At 50.7% G+C, this 18,028-nt stretch overlaps 2 protein-coding genes across 3 annotated transcripts in view; both read left to right on the plus strand.

Annotated features, from left to right (window-relative positions):
- The window catches only part of LOC135921994 (sodium-dependent proline transporter-like), a 108,526-nt gene that overhangs the window by 47,230 nt on the left and 43,268 nt on the right, over positions 1-18,028 (plus strand). The window contains exon 2 of one of the 2 annotated variants that reach the window (XM_065456400.1): positions 10,679-10,840. In XM_065456400.1, coding sequence (XP_065312472.1) covers positions 10,679-10,840 — 162 coding nt within the window. Of the gene's footprint in view, positions 1-10,678; positions 10,841-16,269; positions 16,378-18,028 lie in introns of those variants that run through there. The other variant, XM_065456401.1, reaches the window with a different exon arrangement.
- LOC135921995 (chitinase-3-like protein 1) lies at positions 14,363-16,179 on the plus strand. The gene has a single exon (XM_065456402.2). The coding sequence runs from the start codon at positions 14,593-14,595 to the stop codon at positions 16,003-16,005; it is 1,413 nt and encodes a 470-aa protein (XP_065312474.1). The 5' UTR covers positions 14,363-14,592; the 3' UTR covers positions 16,006-16,179.

The raw sequence follows: 18,028 nt of genomic DNA on the forward strand, positions 1-18,028 counted from the left end.
ATTATTAGTAGTAGTAGTAGTAGTAGTAGTAGTAGTAGTAGTAGTAGTAGTAGTAGTGTTTGTTTTAAAAGCACGCATACAGGGGACAGAGAAGGAAATTAGGCAAGGCATAGGCGGGAAAATGCCACCGAAAGGGGCACCACTACGCCTGCCTACCCTTTAGAAAGGAGGCGATACAAACAGAAATAGAAGATAGGAAGTAGGAGGGAGGGATAGGAAGGAGGGCATTGAGGGAAGTAAGAACAAGATGACAGATTCCGTGGCCGAGAGTTAATCACTGTTAGTTTACAAGCATACAGATTGTACATACAGCTCCAACGATATCTGTCACATCATTTATCTGTGCTCTAATTGTCGCATAGCAAAGCTGTTGCATTAGCGCAAGCTCTTAGGCCAGTTGGCGCATGATGAAATTGAAAAAGGGTGTACCAGCGAAATGCAAAGGGGAAGCGCACACAAGGAAAAGGCGTTAGACACAGACGGACACAGTTGAAAGTCCAGCATCCGTCCGTGTCTAACGACCTTTCCTTGTGTGCAGAAAAAAATGCGTCTGGAGTGTCCATATAATTGCTATCACAACAACAACAACAACGACGACGACAACAACAACAAATGGCGTTTGACTAACGTTGATTACGAAGTGGAAAAAATTTACCCGATGACTAGCGAAAACGGAAAGAGAGTGAGAAGTTTGTTAATACGCGCCGTCTAGCCGTGTTTTCCTTCCAGTCATTTCCTTCCTCCATGCTTCCCGTAATCGATAATCTAGCCGGCGCGGCCGCTACTGTACTTCAAAACATCACGTGACCGCCGACATTTCCGGACGTTTCCCCAGAGGGCGCTCCGTGGCTAGAACCTCTTTGGCAGTGGGAAGCACCAGAGCTGCGGCATTTGCTCTTTTAACACGCACGTACGCACAAACGCACGCATGCACACCCACGCACTGTGAGCGCCGTAGCGTGCGCGCACACATGTGAGCAACGCACGATCATAGTGCCGGCGTGGGCACGGTTGTGGGCGACGCAGCAACCAGAGCGCGACGACTCCACGTGTGGGAAGAGAGTTGCGGAGGTTCGTGGAGAGAGTGTCTAGGAGGCCGACGGGGAGACAAAGCGCGTGCGTTATGCGATGCCGTGCCCCCTTTGGAACCGGCTTGAACCGGCTAGAACCGGCCGGCTACGCGACGCCACCGTTGCCGCAGCTGCAGTGTACTACCGCGCCGCTGACAAGGCGCGCGCACCCGGCAGGGCGTCGCCATTTTATTAGCCTTGACCGGCGGCGTCGTCTGCTTCCCGCAGAAACAGACGGAATTGGGAGTGGGGGAGGGGAGTGGAGGTGAGAGTGCGTGCGTCGGACGACGGCGTCGAGACGCTTCTCTTTCATCCTTCGAATCGGGCACTCCATCTTCGCGTATATAACGCTTCACTCTGTGTATAATCATGTCCTCTCCAGATAGTTATATAATCCCCGTCTGGCTATCTTGCTTTCTTTTGTCCCTGTATTTGTTTCTTACTTTTCCGTCCAAAGGAGCCTGGCTCTTTCTTATCTTCCGCACGGGTGACCCGACTTTTCCTCCGTTTCTTTTATGCGGCGCCGTTCTCCCCTGTCGTAAAAAGGGCGTTGCTTCCACTCGACCGGGTGGCCCACACAGATATCTCGCCAATATCCGCGCGCAGATAACGTTCGACGACAAAACGAGTGGTTCAAGTGCGATAGGAAAATGTTACGTAGACCCAAAATGCGTTGTTCTGGACACCGCCGAATTCCGCCACGTTGTAAAATTCGCCGCCATATGCCAGGGCTCTGATTGGCTCAGGCGGCCGCTATACGGCTCCCATGTGATTGGACGAAAACGGCGCCACTGCAGAATTCGACAACATGGCGGAGAGTTTGGCGATCGTCCAGATCCAGAACTATACAGCCCGGTCAGAAAGGATGCGATAACCCTGAGCCAGCTGACATCTAAGATGGCGACTTCGACAGTGTGGCGGAGTTTGACGATTTCAAGCGAACCTCGGTGCCGTCCGGTGTGACACGTTGCTGTGAGGCCAGAGTTGTGCGTGCGATCTAAAAAAAAAAACAAAATGTGATAATCAGGAGGGTAATTTGTATAGAAGACAAATTAGGGGCCCTCAAAGTGTAATCTTTTGATTCGCGTGCGTTGCATGCATGCTAACCGGCTTCACCGTTTGTCCTAGCTGTCAAATCGTTAAGCGTATTTCACAGCTTAACTGTGGACGAGGCATAAATGTAGGACAAGGATTTGCCATCCCCCCCCCCCTTCTTTTTTTTTGTACATTGTCGGTAGTACAGCTGTTGAACTAGTTTAGACTGCATAGACTGCTTTATCTCCGGGATCGGCCGACCTGTTCTCCCGGTAAAAAAAAATAATTAAAGGAAGGGCGTGTCAACCAAAGTCGACGCGAAAGAAGGCAACGTCGACGTACATGCGCGTAAAGAGAAGGAACTAAAGGCAATAAAACGGAGGGAAAAAATAATAAGTTAGCCACGAAGAAAATGAATAGATGATCCGCATAAAGAAAATGCAAGTTCTGACAGTGTATCGAAAGAAAATAATGCAGTAATATCGCGCTATTATACAGCATTGCATCATGTTTAATGTCCCTCCAGTTTCAGTACATATATATACATATATACCATGTACGTCGACCTTGTCTTCTTTCGCGTCGACTTTCGCTGACACGGCTTTTCTTCTCTTTTTCTTTTCTTTTTCTAAGGAGACTACAAACGAAGCAGCCGATTTATTCTCAGGCTCCCGCTATAGTGGCTGCCACTAGAGCCCAGAATGATACGTTCGCAGACGCATTAGAAACCGAGGTCACTTGCTTGCCTCCAACATACGCTCGCTTCCTTAGATGTCGCAGCCATTGTGCAGTCAATGTGGCGACGACATAAGGACAAATAGATCTTTATTTCAACACTTACATCCGCTGGTGTCATTGTTTATAGAAGTCCATAAGATGCTTGAAGCATACGTGACACTGGATCATCTTCCGTAAAATCTCTGTTCCCGAGAAATACGAAACGTACGCTCAAGCGAGGTGTCACGCAACCCCGAGGAGTCGAATCTTTAGTGTTTTTTTCGTATGCTCCCTGCGTGCCGAAACACATGCAAATATGTTTATGCATGTTTATGCGAAAATACATATTTCTTGGCTGCTATATACTCAGAACCTATAATAATCCAGTCTTTACATGTACGTAACGTATGCCTTTCCTTATACCAAGACCCGCCGTGGTTGTTCAGTGACTATTGTCAGGATTGGGGGCGCAATCCCATCGCTCGTGATCCTTTGTCAAGATTGGAGTCCAGCATGAATTCGAAGGTAGCTGGCCCATACCGTCGTCCAACTTATCCACGCTGAGGACGTTGATGAAGGGAAGAACTGCTTCTCATCGAGAACGAGGAATATGGGTTTATTTACAGTATTTAAATCAGTCTAACATGACTGCTTGAGAAAAAGAGTGTCAGTCCAACATGACTGCACGAGAGAAGTGTGTCCAGCATTCGCACCACAGCAGTTTTTAAACACTCGGTCCTCCCGCGATACAAGGTGACGCGAACGTTCGTTTACTCATTGTCAACTTGCCGCCGCCCCGCTGCACAGTTTACTCACACATAGGCACACATATTTTGATGTCCGGCGCCGAAGTCAGAGGGGCGCCGACTTCAGAGGGGCGCCGACGTCAGAGGGGCGCCGACGTCAGAGGGGCGCCGTTCCGGGAAGCTCGGAGCCATGGTGGGTAGCTCGTTGTCCTGCGTCCCGGAAGGCGCGTGGGAAGCAACAAAAAACGGCTTTCCCGCGGCAGCTCGCTCACGCATAGCAGATTAGGTCCGCGCTGGGGAGTTCGGGCACAATAGTTCGCCCGCCGAACTCGTTCCGTCACAACGGCGATGGGGCTGGAGGATGGCGGCGGTGTCAGCACAAAGCCCGCTTCATCGAACACATCCTAGCTGAAGCGACGGAGAGTGGGGGATGCGTGTCTTGTTCCCCGGTCGTAACTGGGGGGCCAATCTTGCATTGCAGCTCGCCATTCTTGACACTATGGTGTTGGGCTGCTGAGCACGAGGTCGCGGGATCGAATCCGGGCCATAGCGGCCGCACTTCGATGGGGGGCGAAATGCGAAAACACCCGCGTACTTAGATTTAGGTGCACGTTAGAGAACTCCAGGTGGTCGAAATTTCCGGAGTCCTCCACTACGGCACGCCTCATAATCAGATAGTGGTTTTGGCACGTACAATCCCAAAATATATTTTCCTTATGCCAACTCCCCTCTGGTATCACGTGACCTTTATGAACAACAATAAGGCACAGCATCTTTTTTCCTGGCCCCTCAACATCATATACTACCGTGTGTTCCAGCTAGCATTAGCCAAGACCTTCAACGAAATATATAATATATAAGGTCATAACGGTCATCAGAGCTCTGAGGATCGAATACCGCAGGTCTTATAATTATAGCTTGTGCCACGTCATTTTAATTAATTTATTTCTTTTCATTGAAAAGCTTGGCTAGCGTTAGCTGGGACCCCCTTATAGGTATGGTCTTCATGCGCTGCTGCAGTCATTATTCCCACGCTGCAAGCGGCGGGGGAGCCCAACTCCCCGACCTTGGAATCGACGTCGCGAGAAAAAAAAAAATTGTAGGCCAGTAATAATGCCCCCCACCGAGGACAGACGTCCTTGCCTCTGAATTGAATGCTTCATTGCGTATGCGACAGTTGAACTTGACATCCTCTCCGCCTGGTGCCGCCGTCATTGCGAAACTAGAACGCTCCCGGTGTGTGTGCGTGTCTGAGCAGTGCACTGCAAAGCCGCGCGCGTGCGATAAAACGCGAACGAAATTGACCGGCGTCCGGAAAGCAGCGCATGGCAGTTGTTGCGTCATTCGGTGCATGCAATGTTGCCGTGTAAGAGTCGGGAAAGGGTGCAGTGGTGGCTCAAAAAAAATACATTTCTTTTTCTCTCCTTACCCGCTTTAACCTGCAGTGTCCTCATCTCTCGACTTTGCTGTATTATAGTGATTACATAGTCTCGCTCGTCCCGTAATTTCAACCACCCTGCATTTTCTTTTTAAGATTACGTATAAAGAAAGAACAATTCAAAATGTCGTATATTTAATGTGGTCACCCGCCGCTGTAGCCTATAGAGGTTAGGGCGTTGCGCTGCTGAGACCGAGGCCGTCGATGGATGCGAAAGAACGCCAGTGCGCTATAGAATTAGGCGCAAGCTAAAAAGTCCTGGAGTTTTGCGTGCTAGAACCACGATCTGGTTACGAGGCACGCTGTGGTGGAGGGCTCGGGTTATAATTTTGATCCCGACGTTCTTTCTCTAACGTGATACCGGTACACAAGTGTGCCTTTGCATCTTCTAAAATGCGCCCCCCCCCCAGGACCGGCAATCCATCTCGCGACGTCGTGCTTATATAAAAGCGCAGCGCCATAGCCGTGCACTAAGCCATCACGGCGGGTTCTAGATGCATGTTAAAGAACCCCCAAGTGGTCAAAAATTGTTCCCGAGTCCCCCTCCCCTCCCCCTCCACACACACACACAAAACGCCGTGCCTGATCATCAGATCGTGCTTTTGGCGCGTAATACACCCCACAATTTATCATTTTTTTTGCGTGTGCCTCTCGTCGCCCTCTGTATACTCAATGCGCTGCTATGCTACAGTTGCGCAAGCTGTATCACGTAGTTTAGAGGGCGCAGGCGAATATAAATAAACGGTTTACATCTTCAGTCCCGCGGTATCCGTCTCCTTTCCTTCCTTATCGCCATGTGTGTGTGTGCGTATACACACACACATTCTTGGCCTTATTATCTCCGGATATATATATATATATATATATATATATATATCCCAGTTCATGCAGCAAGCTTATCTGTACGCATCTCCTCGTCCCTTATCTTGATCGCCGCGCGAGCGCGCGCACTAAATTATGCACGCAAACACCAGCGCACCGCTTCGCCGCTCACCTACCTCCCCGCTGTCACAGCCGCCGCGGAACGACAAGGTCACGTCGCCGGTTACACGCGACTGCAAATGAATGCGCCCCGTGCGTGGCGCTGTTCGTCACTTAATCGAGCATTCCTGGCGTGCCTCCCCCTCTCCCTTCTCCCTCTCTCTCTCTTCCCGAGCGACGCTTCCTTATTATCTCCGTGCTTCTAAGTGGCCCCCCTAAGAAAACAACACGCCCCCTTCCCCCTCTCCTCCTCGAGAAAACGCAAATGTCACATCTGAGCGTACGACACGCGTCCAGAGAGCTCTGCCCCAGACAGGAAAAGGCGCTCGCCAATTATCGGAGCGATTGACGCTGTTGCCGTAATCGCCGCGTCTTTTTTTGTTGTCGTCGCGATGTGTATGCGACATTCGCTGTAGTAGTGGCGGGCACTGGAAGGGAAGGCTTGTTTATCACCGGTAGTGCGCGCTGCTATTGCGTCATCGGGCGGACGTTGTTGGCTTTTGAGCTTTGTCGTCTCGGGATGCTGTCACTCTGACGGCCTATACACAGCAAGGACACACACGACGCATTAGAGCGTATAATACGAAACAACGCCGCTAGGGGTCACTATATACACTACGCAGCTTTGGGCGTGGTAGTTCCTAGTGTTTTTTTGTCTTTTTTCATTGTTTAACCTAGGTAGAATATTAGGCAGTATAGTAGCAAGAGCTTGGTGGCGCAACCCACCGCCCCGTCCCAAAGGGGACGCTCATAACATCCATCCATCCATCCATCCATCCAGCAGAATGCGGCAAATGATACGATAGCGCAAGGTGCCACGTTGGGAGAGACCTCTCTCTCTCTCTCTCTCTCTCTCTCTCTCTCTCTCTCTCTCTCTCTGATTATTATTATTATTATTATTATTATTATTATTATTATTATTATTATTATTATTATTATTATTATTATTATTATTATTTAGGTGAAGCCTTCTTTGCCTCTTACCCCTCGGCTTGGTGTACGTCGCTGTTTCCTCGTCCGATACACTTGTGCATACTCGGGGTCACTGGGTCTATATGTGTGTCTCTGCGAGTCTGCCGCTGCAGTATGCGCCCGTTCTTGGCCGATCCGCGCAGAGTGAGTGCGGCTATGTGACACAATAAGTACGAAGCCTGAGATGTAATTGGATACACGCGTCGCGCTTCCTTGCACGTGCGCATATCATATCAGCATTCTTCCATTCGACAAGCATCGCACGTCGTCTCCGTCGCCGCGATGTTGTCGACCAACAAAGGCGACGAGCACGCGCCCCGCTTGACATCTGCTATACTGCATCTACACCACGCTAACTCGGGCAAGCTTTGCGTCATTGCGTCATTTAGATTAGAACATTCCGTTGAACCTGCGTCGCCCTTCATGACTTTTTTTTTGCATTTCAATATCGCAAGCGAAATTGTTTTGTGTAATTAATAAGCAGGGGAGACTACCATTCGACTATATCGCAAGAAAGGTAAGGAAAAAAAATTCTGGGGTTCTACGGTGCAAAAGAAAGAAAAGAAATCGCGTTCTAATTTCGAGGCACGCAGTATACTATAGGGGGCCCCGGGTTAATTTTGACCGCCTGGAGTGCTTTTAACGAGCACCCGATGCAGGTACGGTAGACGGGCGTCCTTGCATTTCACTTCCATCGAAATACGGTCGCCGCGGACGGGATTCGATCCCGCGCCCTCGGTATTAGTATAGCGAAACGCCACAGCCACTAAAAGCCACCAGGGTGGGTGCAAGACAGGTAACCAACCTGTAGTGCGATAATCGAACATAATTTAACTGTAGAGTAGTATAGGTATCCTACGACAGTGCTATTGTATAAATGGACACCTTTGTTGCATTTCTTTTAGGGGATGTTAGAATGGAGTCATTTTTCCTAGATGAGTATATTGAAGTCGGAACGATTCAGCGACTTCTGTGCTCCGAAAAGCTTTCGCGGTCCGCTGTACACATTCGCCAATGGCACACAATAATGCAACTGTCTTCAAGAAGTTCCTTTTTTTCCAAGCCGTGACGCCCAGTAATTTCTTCGAAGTCACCGGTCTGTAAACCTGGAATGCCATTAGTGACGACTAGCCGCGGTCATATCTATATATATATATATATATATATATATATATATATATATATATATATATATATATATATATATATATATATATATATATATATATATATATATGCTATAGCAGCCTCCAACTTTCTTGTACACATGGATGTGACTTCGTTATTTCCGGACACTTGTTGTGCAGCTGACATATTTATTTATTTATTTATTTATTTATTTATTTATTTATTTATTTATTTATTTATTTATTATATTTATTTAAATATACTTTACGCGCCTCAAAGTGAAGCATTGAGTAAGGGGGGGGCAGTACTTAGAAAATACATAGAAGATATGGATGGAGTAACTTTATAGAAAGGTCCTGCGAGCTACGGGGCGCAAGGTCCCATAGAGCGGGCTACTCCCACGTTGGGACCGGGAGTTGTAACTCCCTGGCCGCATCGTGGGCTCGCTGGACGGCCCAGAGCTGCTCCACCAGGTCCGTGCTGCGTAATGCGTCTTGTAGCCTGGCGGAGTCTTGATCCTTGTTTGCGTGGGTCCGACCACACGGCCAGAACAAGTGATGTACGTCTAGTGTGCTATGGCAATTTTCGCAATATTATGTTTTGTATAGGTCAGGCATGTAGTGATGTAGTCTGTTCTGCGTTGGGTACGTGTTTGTTTGAAGCATTCTGAACGTCAGGGCTTGAGGCCTGGTGAGCTTATTGTGAGGTGTGCTGTATATTCTGCGGTCTAGACAAAAGTGCTTTATGATCTCGTTATATCTGGAGGGAGGGTCCCGATTCTCGCTGGGATGGTCACGACCAGAATAGGTGGCGTCGCGGAAGGTTAGGTCTCGCGCGCTCTTGTGAGCCATCTCATTGAGATTGCGAGGGGCGTCCTCGATCTCTCCGAGGTGTGCCGGGAACCAGCAGATGGTGTGATGCTGCAGCGGTGCGGATCTATTGATTATTTGTAGTGCTTGTCTTGCAACTGCTCCTTTCTGAAAGGCTTTGACGGCCGAGCGTGAATCGCTGTAGACGCGGGTGGTGGTCGGGTCTGTGAGCGCGAGTGCGATGGCAACCTGTTCTGCTATCTCGGACTTGTGGGTCTTGACTGTGAGAGCGTTTCTCACTTGACCTTGCTTATTGATCGTGGTGGCAACGAAGGCCTTCCTGGTTGGGTACTGTGCCGCGTCAACGAAACAGGCTAGGATCTTCTTATCACGTATTTCGCGCAGGATGAGCGATCCGCGTGCCAGCCTTCTGGGTTGATGGTGCGCCGGGTTCATGTTCCGCGGCAGTGGGCGAACCGTGTAGGAGTGGCGTGTGTCCGTCGGAACGCTTTGATATAGATTCTCGATTACTGTGGTGTCATGACCTAGTTTGGCTAGGATTTTTCTACCCGGTTTGGTTCCAGAGAGTCTTGTCCATTGAGCCCGTTCTTGAGCTTCGGCGATTTCTTCAAGTGTGTTGTGTACCCCCAGTTGCAGCAGGAGCTCTGTCTCGGTGTTCTTGGGGATTCCCAGCGCTAGTTTGAAGATATGACATCTATAGAACCGTAGCAGTTTACATACTACAACCGTAAGTGCAACCGAGGTGAAAAAGAATTACTTAGTTCACGATTCACTAGTACAAAAAAATATGCGCCCTGTAGTGTGAATAATTAGACAATTATAATTTAATTATAATTATAATTATATTTATTACACAAGAAGGAAACAGACGCGCGTGCACGGGCTCTCGCAAGCACGTGGTCACGCGCACCCGTGCCACAGCATGTTACACACGCGGCAATTATCTCAAAGAGCTAGATGACGTTGTTGGCCTTGTTGGCACGGTATAAGCGTATACGTGTGGTTGGGGGCCTAATGGTTAAAGAGCATTAGGCATCTGTGCTGGAGGACCGGGATTTATATCCCACCAGCGGGCAGTGCAATTGATTTTTTTTTTCGTAGGTGCGAACAAGTCGGTAAGACGGCAGCACCCAGCAGCCACGCTTAATAAAGTTGGGGAGAGTTCGCAGTGAAGACTTCGCTGCGATAACACGCGTTCAGCTGTCGATTCTGCTCAACACTGTACATATGTCTTAATTCTAAACAACACGATTGACGTGTGCATGTGAACAAGCTCATAAACACAACGCGACGACGGCTGAAGCCATCGCCCAGTGCAGTGGAATGTGCGCCGCTGCCGCGTAGAGTGAGCGAAGAAGCAGGAAACAACGTGAAGTACTCAACAAATAGTCAATTTGTTGTGTTTTGTAGCGTATTGTACTAGTGCAGTCTTGTTGTGACGGATCGTCCGTATCGTATAGCCTACGTTCTCCTAACGTTCTCTCGTCCTCCAAGCAATAAACGCAATCTTTACAGCAAACATCAGCAGGGCCAAGAACAAGTTGTGACATCTAATCGTAGAAAACTCTATGAAAACTCAATGAGAACTCTGTTGAGCTATTGTTGAGTGCACTCGGAAAGCTTCGCTGAAAGTCAAATTGAGTCGGCAATGTCTCACTAAAAGATCTGCCGGTGGTAACTCGCATCGGCCACGATTGCAGCTCCCTCTTTCTCTGTTCCCGCGTGCTCGCCCTAAGACGTCTTCGTTCTCTCTCTCTGCAGCGGACGGCGATGGCCGGCGCAAGAGCTCGGCCAGCTCCGGCAGCGACGACACACGCGGCAAGTTCGGCAGCCGCATCGAGTCGCTGCTGTACTGCATCGGCTTCGCCGTCGGCATCGGCGACGTCTGGCGGTTCCCCATCCTGGTCTACCAGAATGGAGGAGGTGGGTTGTCATCATCGCTGTTAATTCGCTGGCATTCATTAAGAGTGTCGAAGTGGTGTACAAGTGTGTGTGTATGTGTGTGCGTGAAGCCGGTCACGTGGCAGAGGTAGAGAGGGGACGGGAGAGCTCAGAGGAGGGAGTATGTATTATGTATGTATGCATGTATGTATGCATGTATGTATGCATGTATGCATGTATGTGCCGATCTGGAATAGCTTTAGTACTGAGACATCTGCAGTCTCCATAAGGCCTCCAGTCACCCGATTTCTTAGGCATCACGTGGAGTGGAGCTGCCCACTTAAGATTGGACGGCCGAATATTGTGTAATTCCAACATGTGCTCAAACTCCGCAGATGCAACTTTGAGCTTGTCCGCAGCATGTCGCGTGGCCGGGAGAATGCAGGAGGTCCGGAAGTGATGATGTGGTGCCGTACATCGTGGCAAAGGGGATTTTTTTTTGCTCCAATTGGGTGGTGCGATGATTTCGGGAAATTCTCGTAACAAAGCCGGGAAGGTTCCATTAAAAACCGTATCGCAAGAGTGCTAAATCTGTGGTTTCGGGCGCAGCAATGCCTTTTACAGAGGTTAGTTGCCGCGTGCAGGATACGTTGTCGTTTGATGCGTCTACAATGAGGCCATGGTCGGTGAGGAAATCAGCACCGATAATGGCGGAACTGATGTCGGCAACCATGAAGTACCATGGGAACGCTCTTCGCAGGCCCGAGTTAAGTGCGAGCGAGCGTTGTCGAAATACCGTACTTCGAGCTCCATTCACGGCTTGCAAGTGCAGAATGTGAGCAGCCGTGCGATCCGCTCGTGTAGCAGATATAGAATGCTGACCTGTGCATGCGCGTCGATCGGAAAGCGTTGCCCAGTGACATCATCCATGACGTAGAAGAGGCGACATATAGGGAGGGGCCGTGACCGCTCGTCGCCGTTAGCGGTCGGCCGGACGGTTTCCCGACTAAGCGCAAGGAAGAAGGCAAGCGACGTGCCTGCGCACCAAAACGGCGGTGGTATCCAGCAGATGGCTGGCCGATCAGCTGCACTGCAAGCGCTGGCGCTCGCTGGATGGACCGCGTTGACGAGATGGAGATCGGCGATGACAACGGGAACGAGAAGGAACTTTCCTACGAGTGGTTGCAACCAGGATCCCGTCCAGTCTATCGCACAGCTCAGCGACGGGGAACGCTGTCGATACTGTCTCTGGCCGGCTCAGAGGTGTGAAGAACGCGCAGTGTGCGACGCGCTTACGCCGGCATAACAGCTGCAACCGGCGGAAGCGGATCGGCAACTTCCATCACCTTGTCGGCCAATGCAGCGAGCCGTTATGACCAACCCAAGCTTTCCAAAAAGCCATCGACTACCACATCTAGCGACGGGAGGACGCCCCACAAGCAACACGCAGCTGTCACGGTTGATGTTCACGTCTCATCATTCACTTCGCTTCAAGACAGCAACGTCGCCCTCCTAGCTGGCCGTCACGAAGTGGCGAATTATTGATGAAAGGGTCCTCGTCGAGAACTTTCAATGAAGTGAATACAATCTTTTCTGCTTTTTTGCATCATCACGATGCCCGGCTTCGTCCTCGTTTTCTGATTATTGCGGTGAAGACCCACCTCACCCGGTCAAGACCGTGTGAGAGCTCTTACAGATCCTGGGTTGAAGCAGTGGCCAGCACCATCTGGACTTGGGTGGGCAAGAGCTCAAGAAATGGCTCATGTACGACGGCGTTGACCGTGGCGGAAGCGCGTGGACCGAGAAGGGCAAGACATTCGGCGCATGTAGCTGGCTTGGGCGTTGATTGCCCGGCTGTTTGAATGAACGTAGCTGCTGTATTCGTGAGCGTTCCGGCGTAGCTGTACGATCCAGTATAGCGGCCTTGATTGCAACACAAGGCGATGGTGGGAGAGGTTTTGCGCGAACGAAAGGTAGGATCAGCAATCTCGCAGATGACGGCCTCTGGAAGCGCGTCCTCCACAAGGAGATACGGGTCTGTTACGTCATCCGCGGGAGTCCGAAGCAGGCCTCAGCTTGGATGAACCACACCACGGGGTTCCGTTGCGAAAATTCTGGGAGGCCGATGACGTTCGAGACGGCCGCAGCTGCGCTCTCGGCGGCTACCGGGTTAGCCGAGGCTTTTTGGCGTTCTTTGTGTTCGAAATGACTCCACTTCCCTTTTTTGTGGCGCGTTATTACTATGGCACAAGTTGGGCGTTGACCCACAAGTCCACGGTCACCAGTTGTAGAGCACGTGAGGGAGAGACAGCGAGACGTTGTTGCAGCTTAGTTTGGTTTGCTTTGGAGCCTTATGGATATGGCTCAACCCACCACGGGGTTCCAGCAACGGGGCTCGAACTCAACTTTCATTTGTTCGGTTCACAACAAACTAAGCTCCCGCGCCGCTTGTGGCATGGCCTAACCCAGTCTCCTTTCCTAGGGCGATCGCGTTGATGTCGCTGGCGCTCTCTCATAGCGGATGGCCGGCAGTACAGCGAATACAGAAACGAGCATGAAAACCAAAGTTCACTCGCAGCGCTACAGCAGAACGATTCTATTAATTCGTGACACGGCGCCTGTGGCAAATTTAAGACTCTGTATAGGTTGTCCCTTTTAATATTAGCGAAATCTGTTCAACTAACAAAAGGAAAAGTAGAAAAAACAAGATGCAAGAGAAAATTATGACAACTACGGTGTTCGGTCGGCATACATCTGATGACCGAACACTGTGTATGTTAAAATTGTGTCTTGCACGGTGTTTTGTTTAATTTTTGATTCGTTGAACAGCTTAGCTAAAGCTGCAGGCTAAAGAGTCGCGCATAAATCTATGGGATTGGCCATGAACCATGTAGTTAGAAATAGAAGAATGAATAAACACAAAACATTCAAACAATATTTGGTGAGGTAGATTAGAATGAAGATATAGATTGTACGTAATGCTTTCGTGAAAATCAAAGATTAAATGAAAGAAAAAGTAGGATGGAGTGGAAAGAAAATGAAACTTTTGGGTTCAAATCTCACTTATCCTCCAAGAAAATACCGAATGGCAGTGCCAACCTTACCTCCGCCTCCAAGGATTAGTACATTTTGAGCACTATAATCTATGAAGGCGTGACGGTGGCTCTAAGGTTCTCTTTCGCAAATTGGAATATCATTGACACGCAACGAAAAAATTATCTCTTGTCTCATCTTCCCCACAAGACGAAAAAATTCGGCGAAAGTGCCAGACCATACTTGTCGTTGTTGCCTCTTCTTTTTCTATGTACCACGCCGTTTTAATATTGCGCATCTCAAGGAACATGTCATGGGCACAGTAAGAGACGACGCATTTACTTCTGTGATAAGGCAGGCATCACTCATGACGCTTTCAGTCATACGCACGATTTGGTGTGTGGCTTTAGAGAGTGTAAACGTCCTCGAATTACGCGCACATGAATTGTATTGCTTTATTGAATCTCGCCGCTAACGGTCGTCGTCGTCGTCGTCATCACTGTACAAGACGAAGGCGCCGATAGCCTCGCGCCTCGCGAGCCACGAGCAGCCGGTGCAGCGCGTGGTGCTCGGAACAGAATCGCCGCGTCGAACGCCCCAGACCGTTGCTCAGGCTCGGTTCGATCCTCTGGCCATCACCTCTCAATCCCCAGACGAGGCTAGGCATCGCCTCCGCTTTTCCAAGAGTCAGGAGTGGCGCACCAGTCTACGCGTACACCACCTGCCACCGGCGACTCGGGTCCCTCGTCCCGCGAAGGACCATGGAGGATTCCACAACCGATGACGTCACCTACCGCGCACAGCGCAACGCGGCTCGGGGGGCCGCGGAACAGGAGTCCACCTTGCGCTACCGGCTGCGCCACCAGAACTTCTGCCTCGCGGTCCTCCTGTTCGTCGCCATTCTCACGGTGACGAGCGCCTGCGGAGCCATCGTCTACGCCGTGGTCGAGCACTTCTGGACGTCCCTGGAGGACGTCGATCAAACTACGCCCTCCGCGGACTCCGGCGCTTCTCCGGCCGGAGGCAGCAGGTTGGTGTTCGGGTCCCCCGCCGCCGAGGTCGTCATGCAGCGGCTGCCGCACGCCAAGGAAACTAGCGGTGGCGTTGTCTTCTGCTTCGTCAACCACAGCGTCTCTTCGGGGTCCCCGCACCGGTTCTACGTGGACAACGCGACGGCCGCCCTCTGCGACGCGCTCGTCTTCGTCTCAGTCGCCCTGCTGCCCGCGGTGAGCGGACTGGCCTTCAGACGACCGACCCGCGACGCCGAAGCGCTCCAGGTCTTGGTCTCCCTCGCCGGATCGTCGTCGGCAGCGTGGGCTTGCGTGGGCGGCGAATCCTCGGACAGCGGCGACTTCGAGTGGCTGATGGCCGAGCGCAAGTCGAGGGCGGCCTTCGTCCACAACGCCGCAGCCTGGTCGCGCCGCGTGGGCGTCGCGGGCCTGCTGCTCTACTGGAAGTACCCGCCCCGCCAGAGCCGCTCCGTCTACAACACCTTCGTCAACACCATGCGCAACGCGTTCGAGAGGGACTCGCTTCGCCTGAGCGTGGTGGTGCCCTGGGCCACGACCGCGCGCCTGGATGGCTACGACGTCCGGTCGCTGTACGGCCACCTGGACTTCGTCGTGGTGGACACGCACCGCACGGTGGACCCGCGCACGTTTCCGGTGACCACGTGCCAGACCCCCATGCGCGCGGCGTTCAGGGCGCGGCACCACGGACAGGCCGGCCTGTCCTCGGTGCTCGACGACCTCTCGATGGACGCCGAGCACTTCCTCGGCAAGACGGTGCTGAGCGTCTCCCTGTCGGCCGTCACGTTCACCCTCAGAAGGCCATGGGTCAGGCGCGCGCGACCCGGAATGAGCGCCGCGGGTCCCGGCCGCCCCTTCGGCCGCACCAACCAGCCGGGCCTGGCCAGCTACTACGACGTGGCGCGGGCGCTGTCCCAGAACGCGTCGTGGCGGCGGGAGACGCACGCGTTCTCTCGCTGCTCGCTGGTCCGTCTGGGAGACCAGTGGTTGGGAGTCGAGGACCGCGGCAGCTTACGCTCCAAGAAGTCGGCTGTCCGCAGGACGGCGGGACTGGCCGTCTGGGACCTGCCCATGGACGACTTCGCCGGCGAGCTGGGCACCGCCTGGCCTCTGCTTCGCGCTGCCCACGAAGTGGTGCACGGCTGATGCCCCAGCGCGCAGGCCTGATGCCATTGACGGGTGCCTGCTGGAAGGGCCGCCGAGCCGACATGCCTTCAGGCTCCGGTGCGACGCAGCTCCACCGGTCAACGATTTTTATTATCTTGTTTAACTGTTAATCACGTTTATTTAAGAGTGAATTAAAATGAACTTATTGTCGAATTCTCGTCGAAATTCTTCTCGTGTGCCCGAGCGCGCTGTTTGATCTCCGGTATAGCCCATGCCCATCTGTCATGTCGAGGTGACAAGCTGCGCGTCTTTCCAGCAGCGTGCCGTAGCCGAGCACTCCGGAAGCACGTCGCAGAGAATGTAGGTCGTAGTAGACGAGCAAGAGCTTCCCCAGCTGGCAGTGCCTCGACCGTAAGTTAACCTACAATGCCGCGGATATGGCGCCAGGAACGTTCGGCTACAATGTTGCATTGCATACAGAAATTTCTGTGAATATTCAGTCCTTAGAATCCGTCATCTCGAATAATTGGTGATCGAACTTCAAGAGGCGCTGGCATAGCGAGTGCTGATCTCTGCCCGCTCAAGGCCGTATACGGGGCAATTATTTTCGGGTGGAGTTGTGCAGGGACAGCGACGGCCATTTTGAGCGATATTTAGTCACTTCCCCGCGTGTGACTCAAGCACATCGCTGACATATACTATAAGCACACGCTATACATATCGACATTCACATGTAATGGCATACGTATATGTAAGTTGTTCTGAGTAGTGCATCGCCGCAGCGACAAGTTTTGAGGCTGTCAGAACGCCCCTAACCCTCCCCCACCCTGGTCCTGGCCTTGGTGTTAGCAAATGCCACTCGCGGCCGTGGCAGCGGATTAGTTAGCTATAATTAACGGTTTATTAATCGAGTGTGGCATGCCGCCTGTCGCTACTTATCTTTTGTGAAGTTACCTATGCCTGTGATGACCCCGTCCCGGTATACCGTTCCCCCCTATCTATCTATCTATCTATCTATCTATCTATCTATCTATCTATCTATCTATCTATCTATCTATCTATCTATCTATCTATCTATCTATCTATCTATCTATCTATCTATCTATCTATCTATCTATCTATCTATCTATCTATATCTATCTATCTATATCTATATCTATCTATATCTATCTATCTATATCTATCTATCTATCTATATCTATCTATCTATCTATATATCTATCTATCTATCTATATCTATCTATCTATCTATCTATCTATATCTATCTATATCTATCTATCTATCTATCTATCTATCTATCTATCTATCTATCTATCTATCTATCTATCTATCTATCTATCTATATCTATATCTATCTATATCTATCTATATCTATCTATCTATATCTATCTATATCTATATCTATATCTATCTATCTCTTTTTTTTGCGCCAATACACCAGTCGTAGCTCGCTGACCTCCTCCTCTGAACAGTCAACGTTCCCATGACCTTTGAGCTCCAGCGCGCATGTAAGCTGGACGTTCCCTCCTGTTCTGGCTTGACGGACAGACATTCCATCAAAGTGGGGCCGAGTCTTCTCCGGATATGTTCGGCAGCAGCAGCAGGTCTCCTCCCTGCCGCAAATGTTGTAGGAGGCGCCACTACGCGACACAGGTGCACACGCAATCACTCATACTTACACGCACACAGCCAGACACTCGCACGCACGCACCCTCACACATTACAGAAAGGCTTTGCGCTTAACGAGACAGTAATGACGAACTTTAAACCGCTTTAGTCTGGTGAGGTGTTCTTTTAGTTCCTTCATTTGAATTAAATAACTAAAGAAAGGTAAAATAAAGGCGGAGCTTTACTTTCTTGAATCGTGGGCCGAAGCTTGAACGACGGTACCTCACTGTGACGTCACGAACCTAAAGGATTTTTTTTTCTCGTATCTGGGCCATGTTGCCTCAGGGATGGTTATTTACAATTGCGAGGAATACACTTTGTTTACTTGTTCCGGCACCTGATGCGGCCTCCGATAATCTGATACTTCATTAGAAAACACCGAACGATCGTTAT

Source organism: Dermacentor albipictus, chromosome 6 (genome assembly GCF_038994185.2).
Source record: "Dermacentor albipictus isolate Rhodes 1998 colony chromosome 6, USDA_Dalb.pri_finalv2, whole genome shotgun sequence".
Classification (NCBI taxonomy): Eukaryota; Metazoa; Arthropoda; class Arachnida; order Ixodida; family Ixodidae; genus Dermacentor; species Dermacentor albipictus.

What these genes read in the sequence shown, in the direction of transcription:
- LOC135921995 (XM_065456402.2), top strand. Translation starts at nt 14,593, where the DNA reads ATGGAGGATTCCACAACCGATGACGTCACCTACCGCGCACAGCGCAAC.